This window comes from Zonotrichia albicollis, chromosome 1 (genome assembly GCF_047830755.1).
Source record: "Zonotrichia albicollis isolate bZonAlb1 chromosome 1, bZonAlb1.hap1, whole genome shotgun sequence".
Taxonomy (NCBI): Eukaryota; Metazoa; Chordata; class Aves; order Passeriformes; family Passerellidae; genus Zonotrichia; species Zonotrichia albicollis.
This window is the reverse complement of record NC_133819.1, coordinates 13,463,263-13,487,147: the sequence shown is the minus strand read 5'-3', so window position 1 is coordinate 13,487,147 and position 23,885 is coordinate 13,463,263. Positions and strand designations below refer to the sequence as shown.

Here is a 23,885-nt window from a genome sequence, read left to right as displayed (position 1 = left end):
TTCTCTGATGTCTGGTTTGGAGCTGTGCATCTGTACACGTTCAGAAGTAACTCTCACTGCCTAGGTGGCAGATGTAGATTTCTAATGATGTTTGTTGCATATTACCCAGTCAAATGAGGCTACATTAAATATTTTTACACAGAAGTATAATGTAGTAAAATTAACAGGTGAGGAGATAATTTTGTTCTGCAATAACCTGCAGTTCTTTCAAGGTGGAGTTCTAAAGGTCTGAGTTGAGCTGACCCACACCTAGAAATTTCCAGAACGTTCCAGACAGTCATTTTCTGTTGAGGTCAGGCAGATTTTGTTTCTGGTACCAAACACTGAGGATTGGCAGATGCATTAATTCCAGAGCTCTTTCTTGTATTCCCTGAGCTTCCACTGCAGCTGGTTCAAAAACTTGAATTCTTCTTGTCTCTTAACATCGTGTTTGTTGAGTGTTAGTTTAACAAAGTGCTTAATCTGAAACTGCAGTCTGGTCTGTCTTCATGTGAAAAGATTTTCACACTATTTCAATTTGAAATTCTCACCACAGCAATAGTTCTGAGTAGTTGAAAGAATCCAAGACAATAAAGTCTTGTCCTTGTTCAATAATGACTTTCAGTTCTGTGAAGTAAGATAGATGCTGGTCCAGAGTGTGATTCAGCCCTAGGCCTTAATATTGTCTGGAGTAATCTTAAAAGAAGAACATATGAAAATACTAAAGGTCTGAGAAAATGAGATACTGTGCATTTCTTAGGCACTTCCAAAACTCATACAACATTGCTAAACAATGCCTTTGCATTTATGAATGTGTTAGTAAGTCTAATAAATGTGTATGTTTAAATAAAGTTAATTTTTAAATAGCTTTGGTGTGGTATGAAGAAACTTTTATATTGTGTACTATCATTTAAGGCACATTAGTGCAGTATTCTGTATTTTAGATGTTTGACTTCACTTTAAGACCTAATTAAATTGTATAATATTTTTATATTTAAATAAATCTGTTTCCAGTACTTTTTCTAAGTGTCATTCACAAAAAAGTAGCCTAGATTTTATTGACTTATTCCTTTTTCAAATGGAAGATGTTATCTGAGTGGCTGTGTCTGGATAACTTCAGAATTTGCACTTTGCATTGGAAAAAGTAGTCCAAAATCACATGATTAGTGATAACTAAGTCAACAGACTTCCCATGTGTAAACATGGAAGGAATTTTTAAAAAAAAATTTACTCTGCTGCTCTTTTTTTAATGAAGTTATGAATTTCAGCAACTTTGCTATTACAGGTAGCATCGATTGCAGATGAAGCTGCACAATCAGAAGTGATAATTGATTCTCAAAAACGTAGGGAAATACTTTCAAGAAGGCCTTCATACCGGTAAGGACTTTTAATTTTGGTTTTGCTGGTTTTAAAAGGCAGCTTACTTATTACAGCAAAACTGTCTGATAAAAGTCAGTTCTTTGATTTTCTCAAGAGTATGGATCTTCAAGTACATAAAATTACTTACATTCTCTTTTTAGAAAAATTTTGAATGAGCTCTCCTCAGATGCACCTGCAGTAGCGAAGATTGAAGAAGAAGAGAAGTCAGAAGATGAAGGAACGCCTTCTGGTATTTCTGCAGTGGCCATGCCAACCAGCCTGTATCATACTAACACAGGGCAATACCGTATGTGTGCAATGTACTACGTGGTGATGCAGAGCATAGCATAGCTTTGTTTCTAGCAGTTACCTAATGCACTGGGGGGGTTGATTTTGATGAAGAAGAATAAGAGGTTCTGTATTTTTAAGTAATTATTATTAATTTTTTCTAACATGGGGATTATCGACTTTTAATCTTGTAGTATTTGTTGGCTGCTAAATTGAGTCATTCTAGAGCTTCTATGCATTAAAATGTAGAGGTGAGGCTCAGCTGAAATGAAAAATATTGACACCTTCATGTGAATGTTTAATGATACAAATCATTGCAGTTTCAAATTCTTGTGATTTGTTATGTATTAGCGCTATTCATTATATGAAATGGCAAGTAGAATTTTTTGAAATGTAAGGCTGGAGTATGAAATTACTTGTTAAGTTCCAATTTTCTTTCTTAAAAGAATTATGTCTTTTTGTCACCAGTTTTTAAGTATCTGCACTTTTATCACAGAACTAACCGAAATCATGGTTTCCAACATTTGATACATCATCCAAATGCAAGTTAAAAGTTATGCTTACTGTTCTGTTCTATAGATTTGCTTTCAGATATTTTTATTCCTGTATTTATAGTAGAAGTGTTGCATAACTTGCACTCTGTGGCTTCTTTGGACATAATCAGTTATCAGTTTGGATAACTTTGTAATAATAACAGCTCTTCTTAAAATTCTGTATTTTATAAAGGTATACTCCTACAGTTTGTAGGGGTTTTTCATAAGTAGACACACTAAAGTGCAGGTGTTTTCCCTTTGATATAATGACAGGAAGATTGCTTAAGAAATGTTGTGGAGTTTTTTTCCTGAAATGAGAAAACAAAGGAAGTCTAATAAAACACTGCAGTGGCATAGAAAAGAGGATAGAATGGCTCTAGTTATGTTCTACTCATCCTTAGAATTCTTCAGTTATTTTTAATTTATGCAACTAAACTAATTATTAATGATGCAAAGACAGAATTTGCCTGTATTGCTTCTATCTTTTCAGCATAGAAAGTAATTTTGCTTGTGCCCCTAGGCTGCTTTTCTTACCCTTTCTGTAAGCTCTAGACTTAAATAAATGTTTGCTGTGTGATGTCCAGCATCTGAAGTATTCTTTTCTGTGGAAAAGAATACCATCATCCTAAATCACAACTATTCAGTACAGAGTCCAGCATGTGTTAATGTATTCTTGTATTCTAAGAAAAATTAAATATTTTTCTTTAATTTTTGCATTGTATTTTTGATTTTGCTTAGATTTAATTAAGAATATACATATTTGCCATGTCAAGGCTTAAAAAATAGTGTTATAATGTCTGTGTATTACCTAGTGAGCCTGTAAACCTCTAGGATTTCTAAGAAATTTTAGAGCTTAGGTTTAATCGTGGCTTCCTCTGGGAAGCCAAAGTTGTACTTTGACCCTAATATCTTGCAGGAGTTGATTCTTTGGGGAATATATTTTCATTTGAGCACACCTATAAACAATAGTGATAGGGAAGTGTTTAAGTGAATTAAACACTTAAAGTGAACACTTAATTCAAAGGTTTTGGTTTCTTGTTCAATCAGACATTTATTTCTGAAAATTAAGCAACAGAGAGCATCACTGACAATGTGAGAACAGAATCCACAAAAATGTAATTAAATCTCATGTGTCTTAATTTAAACTAGGCTATAAGCCAAGCTTGGGAGATTTCTGTTCTTTGCTGCTTTTTCTTTCAGTAAGTTATAGTTGTAGCATAAAACATGTGCTGTATCATTAAGATTCTCATCATAATGGGGCATTGCTTCAAAATGCAATGTCAGCCTTCATGGACTCTCTTGGTTTTGGCTCAAAAATTTTGTTTTGAGAGCTTTTTCATTTTGGAAATAGTTTTTCTTGCTGAATTTATGAGTTCATTAATTAGATTTTTTTTAAAGTTCAATTTTGTAAGTTGAAATATCTTTTGCCTTAGCAAATTCTGTGTATTTTAATTAGGCAGGTGGTAGCAAGGATGGTAATTTCCTTTTAATAAAGAGGGTTTTAATTTGGAACTTGCTGAAGAGAGCTTGACTGTTGACCCCTAGTCTTTACATATATGAAGCACAGATCTGAAGCATCTCTGAGCCTTCCTGTTGGTTCCCTGCAATCCTCAGAAACTGCTGTTAGCTAAAACCAGGAACAGAGGGTGGGAATGTAGCAAATCCAGTGTTGATTTTAGACTGCATATGATGCAGAGAGTCACTCCATGTACCTCCTTCATCTCTACACCTCCTGTCAGTAGCTCTGTGCTTCTGCCTGTCACTCCTGTGCCTGAGGACTCCTCTGTCCCAGGCCAGCATGGGCTGCCCAGGTTCTGCTGTGCAGGCACCCAGTAGCTTGTGTGTTAAGCTTGTGCAGTGTCCATGGCAATGAAGAGCTGCCTTGTGGTGTCACCATCTGCACTGTGCCCTGGTTTAAAAGAGATGTTGTGTTATTACATTTGCTGGTTCCTTTTTTCTCTACTGTTTTCTCTATTCCTGCAAAGGAAGGGCAATTTGAAAAGATCATTTTGACTGTGAGTTTATGTCTGGATGTCTGGGATGACTGTTTTTGGAAGATTTACTTACTTGATAAGTAAATTTTTCTGGAAAACAAATGTATTTTTCTCTATTAGCAGCACTGATGGCTGTTCTTTACTTACTTTTCACCAGGCAAAATGGTGAATGGTTTCCCAGTACCTTTTTCCTTGGAGCTTCTTGGCTGTGGCTTTGGAAGCAGACAGACTGACATGACCAGATAAAATGTCTTTGCCAGCTACCTCCATCAACACACGTGTGATCTTTCTGCCAGGCAGATGGGTAGTTTTGCACGAGGTGCTCTCTGGTGCAGGAGCCTTGCATTCTTATCTGACTCCACACCTACTCTGTTGGCTGCAGTTCTGTCATGTTGATTATTTAATACTGTAAAAAATTACTTCCTCACCTGGGATAGTGGTCTAATGTGTAAGAGTTGTTTGTTCAGTTGGAGTGTGTGAATCAGTCTCCCCATCCCCCTGCCTGCTTGTGCAAATCATGATGATCTGCATGAAAAAAATGCAGGAGGAATGAAAAATATTAAATCTTTATCTGTTTGAGTTACTTGCTGTCTTAGAACAAACTTTTTACAATTGGAGAATTAAGAAATCTTTTGGGAAAGACTAACTTTAGTTCCATTTCCAGTTTTGGAAGGGAAAAAGATCTGGGTTTTTTTTCTGGATTAGAGCTGATGATCATCCTCAGAGGGTGATAGTAGTACTGTCCTCACTCTAGTTGGAAGAGAAGATGCCAGTTGCATCCATCCACCTGTCAGCCACAGGGACTATCCAGGAAAGTCCTATACTCATCATAAAAGGCTCAGTTTTCAGTAGAGCTCCAGCACAACAAAGTGTGTGCAGTGATTGAGATCAGGGCAATGAATGGGGGACAGGCAGTGTGTGTTCTGGGAATGTGGCAGGAATCAGTCCTGTAAGGGAGGCAGCTACTGGAGTTAATTCACTTTTGTGTATAAAGTCCTGGGTTGGGATCTGAATGAATAATTGCTGGATGGCTGTGACATAATTGTTTACCCAGGTTCACTGTAGAGCTTTTTATCAGTCTGTGCTGATGTTTTACTGCTTAGGAAGCCAAACTGACTGGAGTTTATGTGGTAGGGTTCTGTGGTGGTGTAGATGCACCACTCCTGGTGCTGAGAGGCACAATTTGGCTCTTTTTAACTTGCCTGGGAGGTAGAGTTGACAAAAATCTTGTTGCTCTTGTCCTGGACTTTGTGAAGAGTGGAGGATAAAATGCTTTGCTTTTGTTGCTTCTGTCTGTTTTGTCCTGCCTTGGAATGGGCCACTTTCTGCTTTGGAGGTCAGACTGAAACATCTTGTACTCTACCCCCTGCCACACTCTTCCCCTTCTCCTCAATGCCTTCTGGAGCCTGTGTGCAGCACCCAACTAATTCCTGTGTTACATACGCCTCATTCCAAGGGCAGGACAGAGGTCCGTGCTGATTCCTGTTTCAGTATTGCAGATAAGGCTCTGAACTTAATTCATCATGGGAGGAATTGCATGTTTTCCCCAAAAGAAGCTAATTCAAGTGCTAGCATTTGGCAATCTCAGTCTCTTTCAAGTGTTTATATCTGAAGTTGAGCTTTTGAGATAACATACTGTTGCCAAAACAAAACATGTGAAATCAGCAATCTCTAAAATTCACATAGGTATCTAACAAATCCTGTATTGAGATAAGCAGAGCTGAACCTTCAAGAATGGCATCAAATACTGTAATCTGACAATGAATTCAGAGGAATTGGCAAGCCTCAATCTTTTTTTATGTATGTCTTTTATAGCATAGTTTAAATATCTTTTGTGGGAGAAAAGATTTTTTACTCTTTGAGGTAGAAAACATTTTTTACTCATTGGGCATTGGGTTCTCAGCTGGAAGTTTCAGGATTGCTTTAATGAAGACAGGAGATGTGGATTTGGCTGGTGAATCACTTGTTAGATAAGGAGTTGGCTCAAAGAGCTCCAGTCAATAGCTTGATGTTCAGGTGGAGGTCAGCGATGAGTGGTGTCCTTCAGACATCTGGGACCAGTATTATTTTGTATCTTTGGTTGGAGATGTGGAATCTTTGTGGAGATGCACCTTCAGAAAGTTTGCAGGTGACACCAGGCTGAATGATGCAGTTGAGACTCAAAGCTCAGTAGAGAGAAGGGATCCCATCCAAAGGGACTGTGACAGAGTAGAGAGGTGGACCCATGCAAACTTCATGATAAGGCCAATGCCAATCATCAGTACACAGTGTATGGGTTGTGGCAATCCTAAATGTGGATATAGGCTGGGCAATGAGTGAATTGAGGACCTGGATGTGCTGGTGGCTGAAACACTGACTATGAGCTGGCCATGTGTGCTTGCAGCCTAGAAAGCCAGCCAGATCTGAGGCTGCATGCAAAGCAGGGTGGGCAGCAGATCAAGGGATGCAATTCTGCCCCTCTGCTCTGGTGAGACCCCACCTGGAGTGCTGCATCTAGCTCTGGGTTTCCAGCACGAGACAGACATGGACTTGCTTGAACAGATCCAGAGTTAGAGTTAGATGATCTTGAAGGTCCTTTCCAACTCAAGCCATTCTGTGATTCAGTGATATTTCTGTGTTTAACAAAGGCAATGCTAATTTCAGAAGGAATATACAATTAATGATGTCTCTAGAGAATTGCAGTTTTATAAATACTTGATTATGGCAAGAAGGCAGTATGATTTTTATTAATGGGGAAAGTGTAAAAAAACTTGGGTTTTTTTCATATTGCTATTACATTGAGGGAAGAACCCCACTTTGTTCTGTTTCTTTTTTGACATGAGTATTGGGCTCTGTACAACTGTGTACAACCTGGTTAAATGTTGTGCTAAACTTTTTCTTACACTAAGGAAAAGATTGTTAGTGTTAGACATCTTTATTTTCCTTTGTCTTGATGTCCTGGATTTTGTTTTCTGAGAGTCAATAAACAACCTTTTTAAGATTTTTTTTTTAAATAACTCCTATGTTAGCATTTAAAACATCACTTTTATATGGCTAAGAGCTATGATTTTCCCCCACATATTTAAACTATTTTAGTAGAGTTAATATTTCTGGAAACAGAGATAAAATGGGTTGAACACTGCTTTTTATCTGTTATATGTATGGCATATACTACACAATAGACTTTATATTTATGGAAATCAGTATTAATATTATCTAAGTTTTATCATGCAATTGGTCCTTAAGCAAGGAGAGGACCAGGAGTCCTGTAAGACAGTGTTTATTGCATGTGTTTTAGCATTTGTTATGTCTTTCTGTTGCCTAACTTCTCTTTTTTTTTCCCTGTTTAGTTACCATATCTCAAGGTGGTACAATTCAGACTGTGACAAATTCGGGAGCTCCTCAGCCAGGTGCTACCATTGTGCAATATGCAGCACAGTCATCTGATGGCACACAACAGTTTTTTGTTCCTGGAAGCCAAGTTGTTGTTCAAGGTATATTTTAATAGTCTACTTTGTTTTCATTTTTTCATATTAAACAATTTTTCTTAAAATGTTTCTTATTTCATGTTGACATTATTGCACCATTAAGTAAAATACTCATAGCAAGATCAAAGAGTCTTAGGAAGGGATTCAGGTTCTCTGCTTAGTAAGGCTGCTCCTGTGTTTGGTTAAAAAGAGTGAAATAGCAGTATAACATCACTTTCTGCTCTGGATTGTCCTTTGCAAATTTTGAGACATGTTTAATTGGAATAAAGGTACTGCTACAGATTGAAGTGAGATGCTGAAGGTGCACATCGTTTACATAGTTTAACATATGAAACAAATTTGTTTTTTTCAGCAGTTAATGTTAATAAAACAAATTCTGAAGATTCTGGGATGTGTTTAGGGCAGAATTTCCTTTCAACTTACGGCTCTTGCAGTTACTAGAAAGCAGATCCTTTAATGAAGCTAGTTTTCTCACAGAGGAATGCTTTGAAGGTCCTATAAAGTGCACATGTGACGTGATGAAAACCTTTTGAAAATGGGAGATAGATTTCTCTATGGAGACACTAAATTAATAGCTATGGAGAATATACAGATTAAAAAAAAATATTTTATTGACAGAGAGAAGTAGGAGGGAGGGCTGTATGAATACTTTCTTGAGCCAAAACAGCTATCTGAAATAAGCCATGAGAAAAGCTAGGAAGGATTTAGATATGTATTCATGAAGTGGATGAGGATCATCAAATAAATGTCAAAATACATTGTTGTCCCAAGACTTTTCCAGAAGCATTTCAAGTGCTTTAAGACTATAAAATGAAAACACCTTAGCCAAATGTTAAGTTTTTATTGTTCAGAGAGTATTGTTACAACTTCCCAAAATGTTACTATGATTATATACTTAACAAAGCCCTAAGTCCCAAATTTGGCTGTCCCCAAACCAATTTCCCACTCTAGTGCTGCATGTTTTTCTGAGTATGAGTCTAATATGTTTTCTGTGTGTGTGCCCGCACATCCCTTAAATCAGAGGCCGCCTCCATCTCTCCAGGTTCACTGTAATATTTTATAGGTACTGCTTTGATTCTTCAGAGCTTTGGTGTCAGGGGCAGAAAGAGTAACTCCTCAGCTGCTTCCTAAACTTCCCATCTGTGAAGAAGCACAGCATTTGAGGATTTTATCTGGCAGCATTTCAGTCCTTGGGAATTCCATTTGAGTGATTTTTCCTTTACAGACTCTCCATTACAGAGCTGTTCTCTGACAGGGCTGCTCAGTCTCAGCAATGGGCTCCACAAGATGGAATTGGCCTTTAAGTGTTTTGCCTGTGATGGAAACTTTCAAAATGGATTCAGAGACAGTAACTGAATGCCTTCTACATCATATTTCTGGAAGCATCTAGATACTTTTAAGTAAATGGATTTGTTCTCTGTCCCTGCTCAGAGAAGTTTATTTCCTGGAATTCTCTGTTCCTTTGGTTCAAAGTCCAGTGCTTTAGTGAGCCTCATAGCTGTTAACATAGTCAAAAATGTGACATAACATACAGGGAAAAGTACAAAGCAAACAGTAAATGAGCATGAACTTGGAGATGATGAGAAGTTAAAAGGCTTCAACTTACTCTACATGCTATTGATATTAGCAAATCTTTAGGAAAAAACAAAACATCTACAGTAAAAAAAAAATTATAAAAACATTGTGAAACTATTTACAGCAATACAATTGTATGAAGGCAGCAAACCTGAGTTAATTACAATGGAGTGGAACAATGGAATAAGTTGAATATACAAGTGTCTGAAATGTCCTTATTACAGTTCATCCTGCATATGCCAGGAAGTCTGTTGGAGTGCAGGTTATGAACATTTGTCATTTATGTACACTTTGTAGTTGACTGTTCACCTAATATTTTGATAACATAGATTATAATAGAAAAATTATTCTGCTTACTAATCCTACCACTTACATATGTATTTTTATAATGATTTTGAGTAGGCAGCATATAATTTATTTCCTTTATCACAGAAGAAGAAAAGAATATAACAAATACCTGGAAACAGAAAAGATCTGTTTCAGAATCTTTCAGATAGCATATGTATTAATTTTTTTTCTAAAGTATTTGTTAATGATTCTCATGTAATAATGGATAAGATGACATAAACCCTGTGTTTGGTATTTTCTGATAACCTGTGGTGTGGAAAAATACTAGGATAAAAGTGCTAAATATATTGATCCAATTGAGTGACATTGTATTTGCTACAAGTTTACATTTGTAGGCAAAATAAGAGGCAGTTCTAGTGTCTGGGCAGTTTCCTAACACATTAAGGGTTAAGGATTTTTTGCTCGCTGAAGAAGGAAGTGTTTTGATTATTAATGAAAGTGAGTGTAGAAAAGTTATGTAAAAATCATTCTGTTGGGATCTATGTGTAGTTTCATTACATTGTTAGTGATATTTGAAATCTGTGGCTTGAACTTCTTGTGCTTTAGTTCTGATCTTCTGTACATCTGATCCTGAAGTGCTCCTGTAATTGCAGAACACTCCTGTACACACAGGATGTAAAACACAGAACATCAATGCAAACATTGATGCTTCCAGTGCTGCCATCCAGCACAGTTTCACAGTTGATAAATTGCCACTCTGAATTTGTTTAGTACAAACACCTTAGAAGTTTGTTGTAACCTACATACAAACCAGACTCTTGGTCTGAAACTATTTCATTTGCATTGATGTAAATAAGGAGTAACTCTCTTAGAGCTGAGCTGTTGTTTTTTTTTAATTTATATTTTAAAACAGAGTCCAACAGATCTCTTGGACATATTTTGAAAAAAGAGGGAAGAGGTAGCCTTTACCCAGAGTCACTGTTCTGCTTGGTACAGCATCTGAAACCACTGGCTTTAGGCTGACTTACTTCGTTGGAGTGTTCCTTAATAATTTCTGAAGCTTTTAACTGAAATTAAATGAGTGGGTTGTGGGTTTTCCTGCAAAGCAAAGAGCTCTAGCCTTTCATTTACCCATTTGTTACAGCTTATTAAGCTTTCCTGTCTTGCATGTCTGTCCAACAGAGTTCTCTGCCTTTTATTGGAACTCTTCCAATGAAAACAACTGCATGTCTGTTTTAAATTTCCTTATTTTCTATCCAATCATGACTTTATCATTTGGATTCATTCATGAATGCTAGAGCCACGTTTTCATTTCTGTCAGTCAGTGCTGTGAATTTTCAGGTCTTTCTTAACAGCCTGCTTTGTGGTGAGTGCTTTCTGTAGCTTTATGAATAATTCAGGGCAAAAGAACAAAGCTAGGATTTATAGCAATATGGAAGAGGAAAAAAAAACCAGGTTTACTGGAAAAGGAATTCTTTGGGCTGCAGTTTCAGGGAGCTGTTCCAGTGATGGAGCATGTTAATGACAGCGGTAAGCAAGTGAGGTCATTGTGATGTCAGTGCTCTTGCTTGTAATCCTGCACATGCTTGGTAGTTTGGAACAGTTCATGCTGAGCTCTGGTAGAGGAGCAGCAGAATCGTGTGTTCAGAAGTTGATCATGGCTGTAACAGGAGATGAAACAGGTAAAAATTTTGTTAGCCTTTGATATGGTATTTTTGTATGTCTGTGCAGTGTTTAGTTAATATTTGTGGCATTTTCTTTTGAACCTGTTGCTGTAATTCTTTCTTCTCTCTAAAGTCATGCAAATAGCTTCTAATTCTCTCTACTTAGTGTAGGATTCCAGGGCAATTTTAACAGTTTTGTTCGGGGGGGAAAAACTAAAAATCACTGTTAGTGTATGAGTTTTTGCACACATTGATTCAGTAACTGTTCTTTATTATTTGATGGAGGATTTTGCTGAAAACAATCCACCACTCTACTTTTGCATTTTTCTTTATTGTGGTGATAGTCATATATCTTGCTGTGTTTATAATTGCTTTTTCTTTTGTAAAAATGACAACTGCCTTTTTTATTGAGCAATAGACGCTACGAATTTGATAGCCATGGGCTTCAACCTAGCGTGTAAATTAACCCTATGCTCCGAGTATTAAAACACACTGAATGGAAACAGATTGGAGGGCAATAACTGAAGTATTGTAGCGCCTGCTTGTTTTCTCCTCCACTCTTAAAATGGTCTGTTCCTCAGCTAATTGAGTTCAAAAGGCTGACGTCATTAGATTTCCTGGAATCGTGTTGCAGTAGGGAACTGGAAAAGTTAAACTCCAAACAAGATACACATTGACGTCAGCTCCAAGTCATGCTGCGATTTAGTCAGTTCCTTTCTGCCTCTCAATTGCCTCCGGCAGCTCGGTGCCATTAACTGCTTCCCTGCCGGCCCCTACGTGCTGCTGCTCACTGCTGCCGCGCTTGTTTCATTAACCCAGAGATAAATATCTGCTCAGGGTCCATGGATTTAATGCTCAAAGGGATAATGATTCATGCCATTCATGCCTTGTGTAGCCAGTTTAGTGGTGAAGTTAAAAACCCCTTGGTAATCAAGTCCTACCATTATGACTCACAGAGGGGGAGAATAGGCATCCAAATGCATCGTGCGTTTTTTCTCTTGGATAGTCACTGAAAGATCTGAGTGCAGGGATGCTCTCTAGTGTTCAGCAAGTTACTTTTTCCAAGAGGTGATTGCTTTTTTATTTTATTTTTTTTAATGCATGTTTAGTTTTTTTCACTAGTTGTCTGTTGGCTTTCTTAATTTTCTTTTTGCAAGTCTCAACTAAAAGCTTCAGGTTTTCAGTGACTTTTTACTCCCCTTGCATTTTAAGGGGTAAAAAAAAAAAATTACCCGGGGCAGTGTGATAGGGAAATGCACCAACTCCAGGTTTGTTGCTTTGTTAACACTCTCAGTTCTGTTTCTGGTACCTTAGGAATTACGTTAAACCTTGGTGAAGTGTCGTTAGAAATGGCCAAAGAAGTTTGGCAGTCTGGGTGAAGTGTGTGGGGCATTTGTCTCAGATGCTGAAAAGGAAGGTATTCTTCACTGTAATATAGATGCATAATTAGGCTTAAAATAACTTTGAAAAAAAATTAAATTTATCCCACTGTGTTTAGAACCTGTTTCATCTTTCCAAAGGTCATTTTCTGGGAAACTCAGTTACATTGTAATTTCTTGAGCTAATGCACAAAACATTTTTCAATCTTCAAAATATATTTTTGCAATGATATATCAGAAAATATATATTATTGCACAGCTAAAAGATACTTTGTCAATGCTATGCTATGCTTTCTGTTTCTAAACAGTGGTGTCTGGATTGGCAAGGTCAGTACCACCAGAATAGTTGTTTATCTGTGCTCCTGTGCTGGCAGGTTTCTAAGTGAGACAACTGTCAGGCAGAGACTGCCACTACTGGGACCTGCTCAGACTAGAACATTTACCAGTGGTGTTTGCTGATCCCAGCTGAGATAGGGACTTGCTTTTGTTAAGTCTTGCTGGAGGTACATGATCACACTGAGTCCTCTGCACAAAAGCTGCAGTAGGTCCTGTTTGCTGCCATTTGAGCTTAAGTCAAACACAGACAACAAATTAGTTGGTCTTGCCAGGCTGAGGTGATTGGGTTGTGGAGCTTTCCCACCATGACTTCATCTACAGAATGGTTTGCTTGGATTTCTAATTCATTGTAGCTAAGGCAAATTAAGGTAACATCTCTTTAATACCTAGTGATGAGATAGGAAAAGATAGTTCTTACCATAGAGTCTGTAAGATGGATGTAATATGGCCAGCATAAAGGTGAGCCTGAAGAGTTGCTAAAATTCCACTTTTGTAGTTCATGAGCTGAGGTACCATTCCATTGACGTGACTGGGACTGCTAAGAAATGTGGAGGATTTCAAGGGTTAAGCAATTCCCCTGTAGATGTACAAGATGACCAAGGCCTGTGCTCAGGGCAGCTGCCTGTCATCGCTCACAGGGCTGTTCTGAGCTGATTTCCCCCTCCCTCTCTCCCTCCCACATCCCCGGGGGATTATCCAGGTCAGTTCACTGGTCCAGTTCATCTTGTAATTCCACAAACACTTTTACCCACAGGACTGAGGAGGGGGGGAGGTGCATGGGGTTTAAGCTGATAATGATTTCAGGACATGGCTGTGGAATTGTAGTCTAAGCACAACTTGATTCCATTTTTTTTTGGTGGTTTTCAACTAGTGAAGCACTTACATTAATATAGTAAGAATAATAGTATATTTTTATTAGATTTATTTTTCCCCCCTATAGTTAACTGCTCAATCTGTCAGCCTCCCCAAGATGTTTTTGTCTACCTTTTATTTTTCCAAGCTGACCTGGTGTCAGCTGGGATAGAGTTAATTTTCTTCCTGTTAGCTGGTACAGTGCTGTTTTTTGGTTTTAGGATGAGAGAGGTGTTGATAGCTCGCTCATGGTTTGGTTGTTGCTCAGCAGTAGTTGCACTAAGTCAGGGACTTTCCAGCCTCTCATAGTCTGCCAGTGAGTGGGCTGGGGGTGCCCTCAGAGCTGTGGGGGATCACATCCACAACAGCTGACCCCAGATAGCCAGAGGGATATTCCATACCTAAGGCATCATGCTCAGCATATAAACTGGAGGGAAAGCTGGCCTGGGGCCTGCTGCTCAGCAGCAGGCTGGCCATCAGTTGGTGAGTGGTAACCAATTGCTTCTAATTTGCATTAATTATTTTTCTTGGGTTTACTTCTCTTTCTTTTTGTTATTTTCCTTTTCATTACATTTATTATTTTATTTTATTTCCATCAAACTGTTCCCATCTCACCCTATGAGTTTGCTCTACCTCATCCAGCTGGGAAGCTGTGTGGGTGGAGTGAACAAGTGACTGACTGTGGTGCTTAGTTGCAGGCTGGGGTTAAACTGTGAGACATGTTTTTCCATTATTTGAATAATGCTTTGGAAAATTAAAGTATAAAATAAGTGTAACAATAGCCTCTGAAACATCAACTATATACAGCTGCTTTAATGACACAATTTGAATTTTTGTTCTATTATATGTAAATGTAAAATATTAATGGAAGGAAATGGGTAAATACTTGCTCAGAATGTAAAGAGGAGTATGTTTTTTGTTTGGTTTTGTTTTCTGTCAGACAAGACACAAGTACTTAGGACTTCCCCATGTTTTTAAGTTGAGGTACATCATGTAAGGGACAAGTACATCTGAAACGAAGAAATGACGTGAATCTGTAAGAAAGGTGTTGGTTTCCAGTCATATCAGATCAGCATTTGGCTTGGGGAGGGCACAAAACTGCTAAGCTCAGGAGCTGAATCTGAACTTTTGCCCTCTGATTTACTGTGCAGCTACACTCCTTCCTGTGCAACTGCCACTGCCTCCTGTTGCTGCTAATGTTGCAGCATCCCATGTGTGGTCCTCTTGCCCAGGGAACAAATGCCTGAACATCCTGAGCACTTGTCTGTTCCTTTTCATTGCAGCAACAGCAGCTCTCACTCCTTACCCAAGGGCTGCCAAACTGCTGTTGTAAGAGGAGGAGAGGCTGTAAAGCTGGTACTGTTGCTATCACAAGGAAGGAGGAGAAAGTTGTCTTCTGAAGCAAATTGAATCCTGTGCAGGGAGAACAGGGTAGCATATAAACCTCAGTTTATATGCAGGGCCTTCTTTTTGTGGGATTGTGCAAACAGGAAGTGCCGCTGCCTGAACTGTTTCTCAAACTGCTTTCCTCATGTTGTATGAAGAGAGCCATGTGAAAGCTTTCAGTCCAGCTGGCTGCTGGGGCCACATGCTAGAGCAACTCAGACACTTGACAGTATGGAAATAAATGCTATTAAGATAAAAAATATAGTTGTGTCATTACAGATGTGTGAAATAATTTATGTATCTGGGATCCTGGATAAATCATTGTCAGAAAGCTGTTATTTTCAGATACACTTCTTTTTTTACCATACATTTTAAAATATGTTTCTTTTATGCAGCTGCCACTGGAGACATGCCAGCTTACCAGATCCGAACTCCCACAACCACCTTACCTCAGGGAGTGGTGATGGCAGCCTCGCCAGGGACTCTGCACAGCCCTCAGCAAATGGCAGAAGAGGCCACACGCAAGAGAGAGCTGAGACTTTTGAAAAATAGGTAAGATTATGTAATAATAATTCATAGTCAGTGTTGCAAACTGCCATTCCCCCCCCCCCCCCCAAACATTATAACAAAGTTTTCTTCTTAAGGTCATGAGCACTGCCTGTAATTGATGAAGGGAAGGCAGGAAATTCTTTTCAGTCATCCCATGTCCTTCTAGGACAGAGTATTGGTTGTTAACTCTGGAAGATTAGAGTTGACCTTAAAGCCGTGGATTTTTAGTTTGAAAATATTAGGTGATTCAGAAATCAGTATCAGATAATTTTTGTGATGATCCAGAGTTACACTTTTTGTTGCATTTTACTTCCTGTCCTCTCCCACTACTGACAGTAAAATGACCAGTAGGGCCTCTTTCATTTTAAAACATCCCCACAAAGAATTGTTTAGGAAAATAGCTGAGGATCTCATTAGCAGCTGTCCATTAATGATGCTGTGAGGAGGATTTATTCAAAGATGGAATGATAATTATAGACTTTGCCAAATACTTGGCTGCTGGGATGAGATGCTTTGCAGTGCCCCTGTCATTTTGTGAGGCCCATTGTGTGAAGTTGCTGTATATTTTTTAATTAGTTGTCGTGGGCTTGACTGAGTGTTGTAAATGTCAGTCTTTCTCTGTGCAGTTTCTTGCTATTCCTTGGGGAGTCTGTCTTTTTAAAATGTGCATCCACCTCTGTCATTGGCAGATTAATAGTAGAAATAGTCTGCTCTGCAGATTTCTAATACACTGCTTAGCCACTTGTCTTATAATTGAATTAATGGTATTGCTTTGCTCTCATGCCTGTCCTTTATTTTAAATTACTTACAAGGATCACTGCATTGTTGTGCCTTCTTTTTGTTTCTTCTTCCTTCAGTTTTAAAACTAATGCCTATGCTATAGCTCATAACTTGCTGGAATGTTAGTCTCTCACAATTTGGTAGTTTGTCATGTTCCAAGGCAGTAAAGGAGGACTCCCAGTACTTCTAATATTTCTTCCGGAATGGAATGCTTGTTTAGTCACATGCTTCTGAACACACTAGCCAAAGTGTTTAGCTCAAATATTAGAGACTTTTGAGCAGAACTACAAAATGGCTTCAGGCTATCATTTGCCAGCAATAAAAACTACAGACTTGTGTGGCTGAAATGTGCTCAGGCAGCCAGTTCTGAAATGCTAATAAATTGTATTTGTTTGGATTAAATTGTATTGTATATTGTTACAACATGCTGTAAGTTTTGATCTTCATGTAAGCTTGGCATCTAGTTTTTTATCTGAAGAGAGTAGTGTTACGTTTGTGTTTTTCTGAAAGTATATTCTCTGGGTTTGGTTTTAAGATTTTGATGGCAGAAGACAATACTCCCGATAAACAGACAAAGTAGAATGTGACTGGAAGAAGAAATGCTGCTTTCCATCCTAATGTTTAGTGCAAGTCAAGTCAATACATCATCATTTACTCCCTGTTTTTCTTGATTCTTCTGTGTATTGGTTCCATCTTTGTATTTGGTGATGCTGGATGCGTTTCAAGTTCTAGATGTTTTGGATTATATTTTAACTGTGTTACTGCTTTTGGCTGTTATCCGATGTTCTGTTTGTGCAATCCAGCAGTTGGTGGTGGTGGTTGTTGTTATTGTGGAGCCACAGGGATTGCAGGTAATTGCATTTATCCAGTCTTTGCCATATTGTGGCTGTTCCTGTAGTCATTTGCCTTGTATTGGTTCCAGGGAAGCTGCCAGAGAATGTCGCAGAAAGAAGAAAGAATATGTCAAATGTCTTGAAAATCGTGTGGCTGTGCTTGAAAACCAAAACAAGACTCTCATTGAGGAACTCAAGGCCCTCAAAGATCTTTATTGTCATAAAGCAGAATAACTGTCTTTCATTTGGACCTCCTTTATTATGAACTTTAATCAAGGCATGAGAGGAAGCAATTCTACAGATTGCCATATGAACTTGAGAAAGAGACACTTGAGGCCCTTGTGGAACCCAGTTTTGCTTAGTGTTTTCAGACTGATTTGGGAGATATTCCAAAATTTGGAATTCTGTCATAGTCTCCATACTCTGCTGAGCTTTCTAATGGCATGCAAATGGCTTTTTTGTTTGCACTTTTTACTTCTGCTTTTTGCAGGGAAGCTGCTAAAGAATGTCGACGTCGGAAGAAAGAATACATAAAATGTCTGGAGAGTCGTGTTGCAGTGCTAGAAGTTCAGAACAAGAAACTTATACAGGAGCTTGAAACTCTAAAAGACATTTGCTCTTCCAAAACAGATTAGTAAAAATATTTATTATACTGTGAACTAAGATATGTCCAGTTGCTTTGTAAGACAATACATAGCCAACATGACTTACGGCTTTCTCTTTGTGTCATTTATAATATATTCCAACTCCTAACATTCCTGAATGCTTTCCTGCTTTTTGTCAATTCATAGCTCTAATTTCAGGTTTTTCATGCACCATCCTTCTGTCTCCCAAGGAGCCAAATGTTAAAAAATATAACAAAGTAAAAAAGTGCATAATTTCTAAGAGCTGTTTCTTTGCCATGTATTTACGAATTACTTTTACATGTTACTGAGTGTCCTGCACATTAAAAATATTTTGCAATTGTTTTAGATGAATCATAAAGATAATGCATCCAGTAATACAAGAAAATCAAACAACCCAAGGTATCTCAGGAAAGAGTTTATAAAAGAATGTTATGATTATATGTATGTACTAGCATACTAGTCTACAGATGATTTTATGGCATATTTTTATATTAGTTGCTTTGTGGAAAAAAGTATTGTATTGCTGTCACTGAGTGCCATGGTTAAAGATAGTTTTTAATAGAACCATGTTGTTTAACCTGTGTAGTGTCTGATTTCCTTTAAAAACCTGATTGAGATGCTTTAAAATCCATGAGTATCTGAAAGAAGACAAAGGGAAAGAAGCACACCTAAGCTCATGACATGATGCTAAATATATTGTAAATACCTGTAAGATGCTCTCTATTATATGGCTGCTATTTACTTAAATTTTCTGTATTCTGCAGAATATTTGGTTCACTGGAGGTCTATACATCAAAATTTAAATGTTCATCCTGAATACTACACATTCTAGATCCTGTACACCTGTAAATAGTTGCCTGTAGTGAAGATTGATGGTGCAGTTCTTTTCACAATTTCAGCAAACAAAACAGGTGGTCAGGGTAACTATTTGCTGATTCACTGAGTTCTGGAGTAGCCTACAGATGAGAGCTGAAGATTTTTAAAATAAACCCATGTTTAAACCAGATTACAGCTCTGGTAAATGCAGTATGTGCCAACTTTCCATTGTGCTTTGAAAGAACTAGTGTATATGCAAAGTTGCTTCTGGGTACTTTTTAAATTCAGGAGTGATCTAATTGTTTGGCCAGTACAGTCTATGAGCAGAGTATTTGGGAACTTTGCTGGAACTAATGGCCTTACTGATGTGGTAGGAGGAGAGGCCTGTTTCCTACTTAATTGGCTTTACTGAGGGTGTGTGTGTGTGAGAGAGTGTGAGTGTATGGAAGGGGAGGAGGGATGGAATCATACTGAAGTCATTGCGACTTCCTAATTTAATTTAAACTCAATTTGCATTTAACCCTCTTCACTCTGACCCTGTTGGGGTGGTTGGTTTATGTATATGATTTTTTCTTCTTTCCTAAATTACTTGAAATACACAGGATCATTTTCTTGACCATTTTGAAAATTCCACTAGGTACCTAAGTGACACCATTTGTAAGAAGAGGTATTCTCTCTCACTTCCTGCAGCCACATCAGTTGATTTAGAAGGTAACAAGGATACCTCTGACCTCTAAGGCTCTGATGCAGGTTTGGAACAAAAGTAAAGTAAACTTTGAAATATCTTCTTTACCGTGAAAATACATCTGAAGTGCTAAGGTCAGCAGAAGTCAAAGGTTCTGTTCAGGTTGGACAAGATGAATGCAACCTGCAGGTCCATTTTGTAGCCTCTGTAGTGCAACAAGGGAGTTTGTTGTGGCTCTGTTTTCTGTTACAGGTAGGCATTGCTCCTGACTCACAAGGGATTTGGAAACTTAAATAGAGAAAAACTTGTGTGTGTGTGTGTGGTAGATATATATTCAGTAAAAAGTCCACTTTATCTTCACAATGGTGTTTGGTACTAACTACAGTTAGAAATTTGATAGGACGAATCCTTGTCTGTTCCACATCTGTGTAGTTGATACTCATTTCTTTACTAGTAGAATCATAGAATGGTTTGGGTTGGAAGGAATCTTAAAGATCATATAGTTCTAAACCCCCGTGCCATGGGCAGGGATGCCACTCACTGATAAATCATGTTGCTTAGAGCTCCATCCAGCCTGGCCTTGAACACTTCCAGAGATGGGGCAGCCTCATCTTTACTGAGGCTCTTATTGAGTGCTAATCTCTGAGTAAAGAATTCATTCCTAATATCTAATGTGAATCTCTCCTCTTTTCTTTATAACCACTGCCCCTTGTCCTGTCATTGTCTACCTGTGTAAAAAATTCTCTTGTTCTCTCCTGTAAGCGTCCTGTAAGTACTGAAAGGCTCAGTGAAGTCTCTCTGGAGCTTTCTTTTCTCCAGGATGCAATAGCCCATCCCTCTCAGGCAGTTTTCATTGGAGAGGTGCTCCTACCCTGTGTTTGTGTTTGTGGTGCTCCCCCAAGCCTGCTCTAACAGGTCCATGGCTTTCCTGTGCTGGGGCCCCCAGAGCTGGAGCAGAGTGAAGGGGCAGAATCCTCTCCCTCACCTGCTGCCCACCCTGCTTTTGGTGCTGCCAGGATGGGCTCAGCCTTGGGGGCAGCAGGCACACACTGAAGCAATGATGGATGTGGTACAGGAAAAAGGCCTTTTCAATACAATAGTATTCTTTATATAGAAACATCAAGTGAATCTGAGTTGATTTATTAAAAGAAAATTTGAGTACTGCCCAACTTTGGATTTGGCAGAGCCAAGAATTTTGTTTTTTCTTTATCAGGAAAAAAGACCAAGCAAAGTGTGGTTTTTTCCTTCCTGTTAGAAAACTGCATTTCTATGGTATGAAACTCCTTTCTTGCTGGAGCCACACAACTGCAAATTTCTTTAAGAGAGACAGCTAGAGAATTGGCCTTTGAGGGAAAGTATGTGTACACAGGCCTGCATGGATTTTAATTTTTTTTTTTCATAATAGATTTTCATGTAGCTCAGGTAAAATAGTCTCTTGTAAAATGTCTTCAGCTTCCTAGACTTGTGGGTGATGAGGAATGTAATAGTCAGCTTCCTCTTAAGGTGGTACAGCTTTGAGTCATAGCTGTTTCCCTCTTTAAGCAGATGTGCAAAGACAAATCTCTATAGACTATCCAGACAGATCTCTCTTGACTCTCTAAAACAGCCTCAGCTGTTTTGGCCAGTGAAGGAAGGGATTAAAATAAATATATTGTGTGAGTAGGTGTGGATTTAGTTTCTTTGGGAGGACTTTTTGATTGTTATTCCCACAGATTTTGCTGTTTGCAAGAATAATTGCAGAGGGGTTTTTTTGGCTGCACTGATACAGTCCTGAGGAGTGCAAGTTGTCTCCTGCTTGGTTTTCCTTCTGTTCTTGTCACATGTAATTGCTGATCTGTACTGGTACCCTGCAGACATCAGTGTAATAGCTAAATTCAGTCTGATCTTTTTCTGAATTAAATATCACTTCAAAGAAAACTAAGGGGTCTGCTCAGCTTCTGGTTTGGATTGACTCATTTTGCCCACAGTTTTTTCCTGTTTCATCCCTTGGTATTTAGTATGTGGGTGTGTACAAGGCAAGACTGTATGGAGTGTTGAGCTGTTAAGCAGCTGACAGAAGTAACTGCCTTTTGCTTGTCAGCCTTCCTGGAGAAAATATTGTCATGTGGGGAGGGGGTCTAGTTTTTTGGGAGATTTTTGTTTAAGGCACTATGAGGCCCTTGTGGATGAGAATAACAGTGATTTCATTATTACAGCAAAAGTGTTCTAGTATTTGCTTGATTTAATAACTGAGGAAAATAATTTAGGTAAATTCTAGAGCAATTTGATAGTCTGTCATGCCAACTGGAAATGGAGGGTAGCAAGAATCAATTTATTCTTCTTTGTCTAATGATTTTTTAGTCTATTTTCCCAGGTTTCTATTTTTTCTTCCCAGGTTTCTATTTCTTTCTTCTTGCAACAGGCATGTTCAGTATGAAGCAAAAACTGTGTATATGCACAGAGTCTGAGAGTTAGTAGGGTGTGAGCTGAGTGCTGCATGTAGACTAAGGAAAAAAACCTTCATTGTATTCTGTGTGACTTGAATGGAAAAAACAGTGAAGGAAGTGTCTTTGTTATGGTAACTGCTGAGCTTTTTCCTCTCTTTTAATAGCCTTTGTCAGTGAAATCAGTGTGATTAATGCATCTTGTGAATGGAATTATGGCTATAAAAATGTCACAATTCAGAAATCTGGTTATCTAGCCAAGTCATTGTTTTTGTTTTGCAGCTTCAAAAATACAATTTCCAAACAACCTTGAATGAGGCTGCTAATATTCTCACTTTCATGATTCTCCCCTCCAGCCCTTCCCAATGTAGTTCTACTCACACCAGGTAAAAGCTGCTGCAGAGCTGTTTAACAAGCTCAGTCTGGACCAAGGATGATGGTTTTTCTAAAGTAGTTCTCTTAAGGATTTGTTTTCCCCTAAGCAAAGTATTTATCACATTTCTAGCTTCCATTAATTCTTACAGAACTGCAAACACATTTTTAAGTTTAATGCATACTGAGGTGTTTTGCTTGATGAAGTTGATTCTGAAGAACTAGATTCTCCAAGATCCTGGTTGTGTGAACTAAAAGCTTTATGAAGTTTGTCAGCTGGCAAACAAACAAAAACATGCTGAAATCCTTGACAGCCCTGCATTTTTACCAGTGAAGTTGTCAGTTACTTCAAAGATCCAGACATGGGCCTGGAGCTGCAGCTTTCATGACAAGTGAGTGGCCCAAATCTGTTGAGATCTTCAAAGCAGACATTGTTCTTTTTCTCTCATTTGAGGCCTGATCTAATTAGCTTTTCTGAAGTCTATCTATTGGAAATGGTCCTTAATGAAGTACAGCCACAGAAAAACAGGAAAATTTAGGATAGATTGAACACAGAGTTTGAAAACAGTGCTGTTACAGGGTATAACACAAGCAGGTATAGTAAGTTTGGATGTGAGACTGTTTATTTTTTAATTTCTGTATTTTTTGTGCAAAAGCCCCATTGGTCTCTGTAGGGATCAGAACTCTGCAGTATTGAACACAGAATGAAAAGTGTCAATATTTCAAAATCTGTTCTACTTTCTTTTGTTTTATCTTGTGTAAATTTTTACCTTCAGCTCCTTCCCTCACCTTATCAGACCTATTCCATACATTTTTTGTTCTTTTTCATTGATGATTTTCATTTTCCTGAAATACTAATATTGTTTCCTGTGAAGTGACAGTTGCTCATGTTTGTATCGCATTTCTTCTAGTATGTTTTGAACGTGGTGGTCTAAAGCAATTAAAATTCATAGATGTGTCAAAGATCTCTCAGAAGTTCATGAAAAGAGGTAGTTAGCAATGAAGGAATGGACTTAGTACAGGAGAAGTGGGAATGTAAGATTTTTTAGATTCAAGAAAACTTTCTAGGAATTCTCTCTATTAGATTCCAGAGGATTCATTCACTGATTGCCCACGAACCATAGAAAGTGAGGTTTTGTTGCTGACAACTATTTGTATTTTTTTGGAGGATATTTGAATGTCTGTAGATTATAATATATTTGTTTAAAAGGATAATTTGTTTATAGACAAAATGTATTTTATTAAAAAGCTTGAATACCTTGCAGACCTAAGCTGTTGGGTCTGATGTTGTTTTCTGTGTCTTCAACGAGCCAGTGGTAGTTGAATAAAGGACAGTGCAATGTATCCTGATAAAATACTTGCTGGATGCTCCCCCAAATTGAAACAGTTACTGACACACTTTTTTTCTTTTCTTTTCTTTTCCCCACACTTCAGCTAGGCAAATATGTTAAAAATAGACTGGTTTTGAAATACACTACTTACAAGAAAAATACCCACTGCCTATACTGTTACATTATTGTAGCTCTGAGTAGAATCTGATAATTCAGGCTTAAATTTGAAATGCTGGTAATTTCTGACCTTCTGGGTAAAGTTCAAAGCAAAAGGACACGATTTTTTTCCAGCTGTTCTAGAGTGACACCTTGTGGAGTATAAATGTCTGCACTTTATTTTCAAACTGATAAAGTAGCCAAAGGATGCTCC

General features: G+C 38.1%; 1 protein-coding gene across 9 annotated transcripts in view; it reads left to right on the top strand.

Annotated features, from left to right (window-relative positions):
- The window catches only part of CREM (cAMP responsive element modulator), a 41,683-nt gene extending 18,233 nt beyond the window's left edge, over nt 1–23,450 (top strand). For 2 of the 9 annotated variants that reach the window (XM_074558086.1, XM_074557835.1), the window contains 5 exons: nt 1,265–1,356; nt 1,500–1,645; nt 7,483–7,626; nt 15,496–15,652; nt 17,753–23,450. In XM_074558086.1, coding sequence (XP_074414187.1) covers nt 1,265–1,356; nt 1,500–1,645; nt 7,483–7,626; nt 15,496–15,652; nt 17,753–17,897 — 684 coding nt within the window. In that variant the 3' untranslated portion in view covers nt 17,898–23,450. The other 7 variants (XM_074558034.1, XM_074557774.1, XM_074557895.1 and 4 more) reach the window with 6 other exon arrangements.
- Nucleotides 23,451–23,885: the final 435 nt, after the last annotated feature.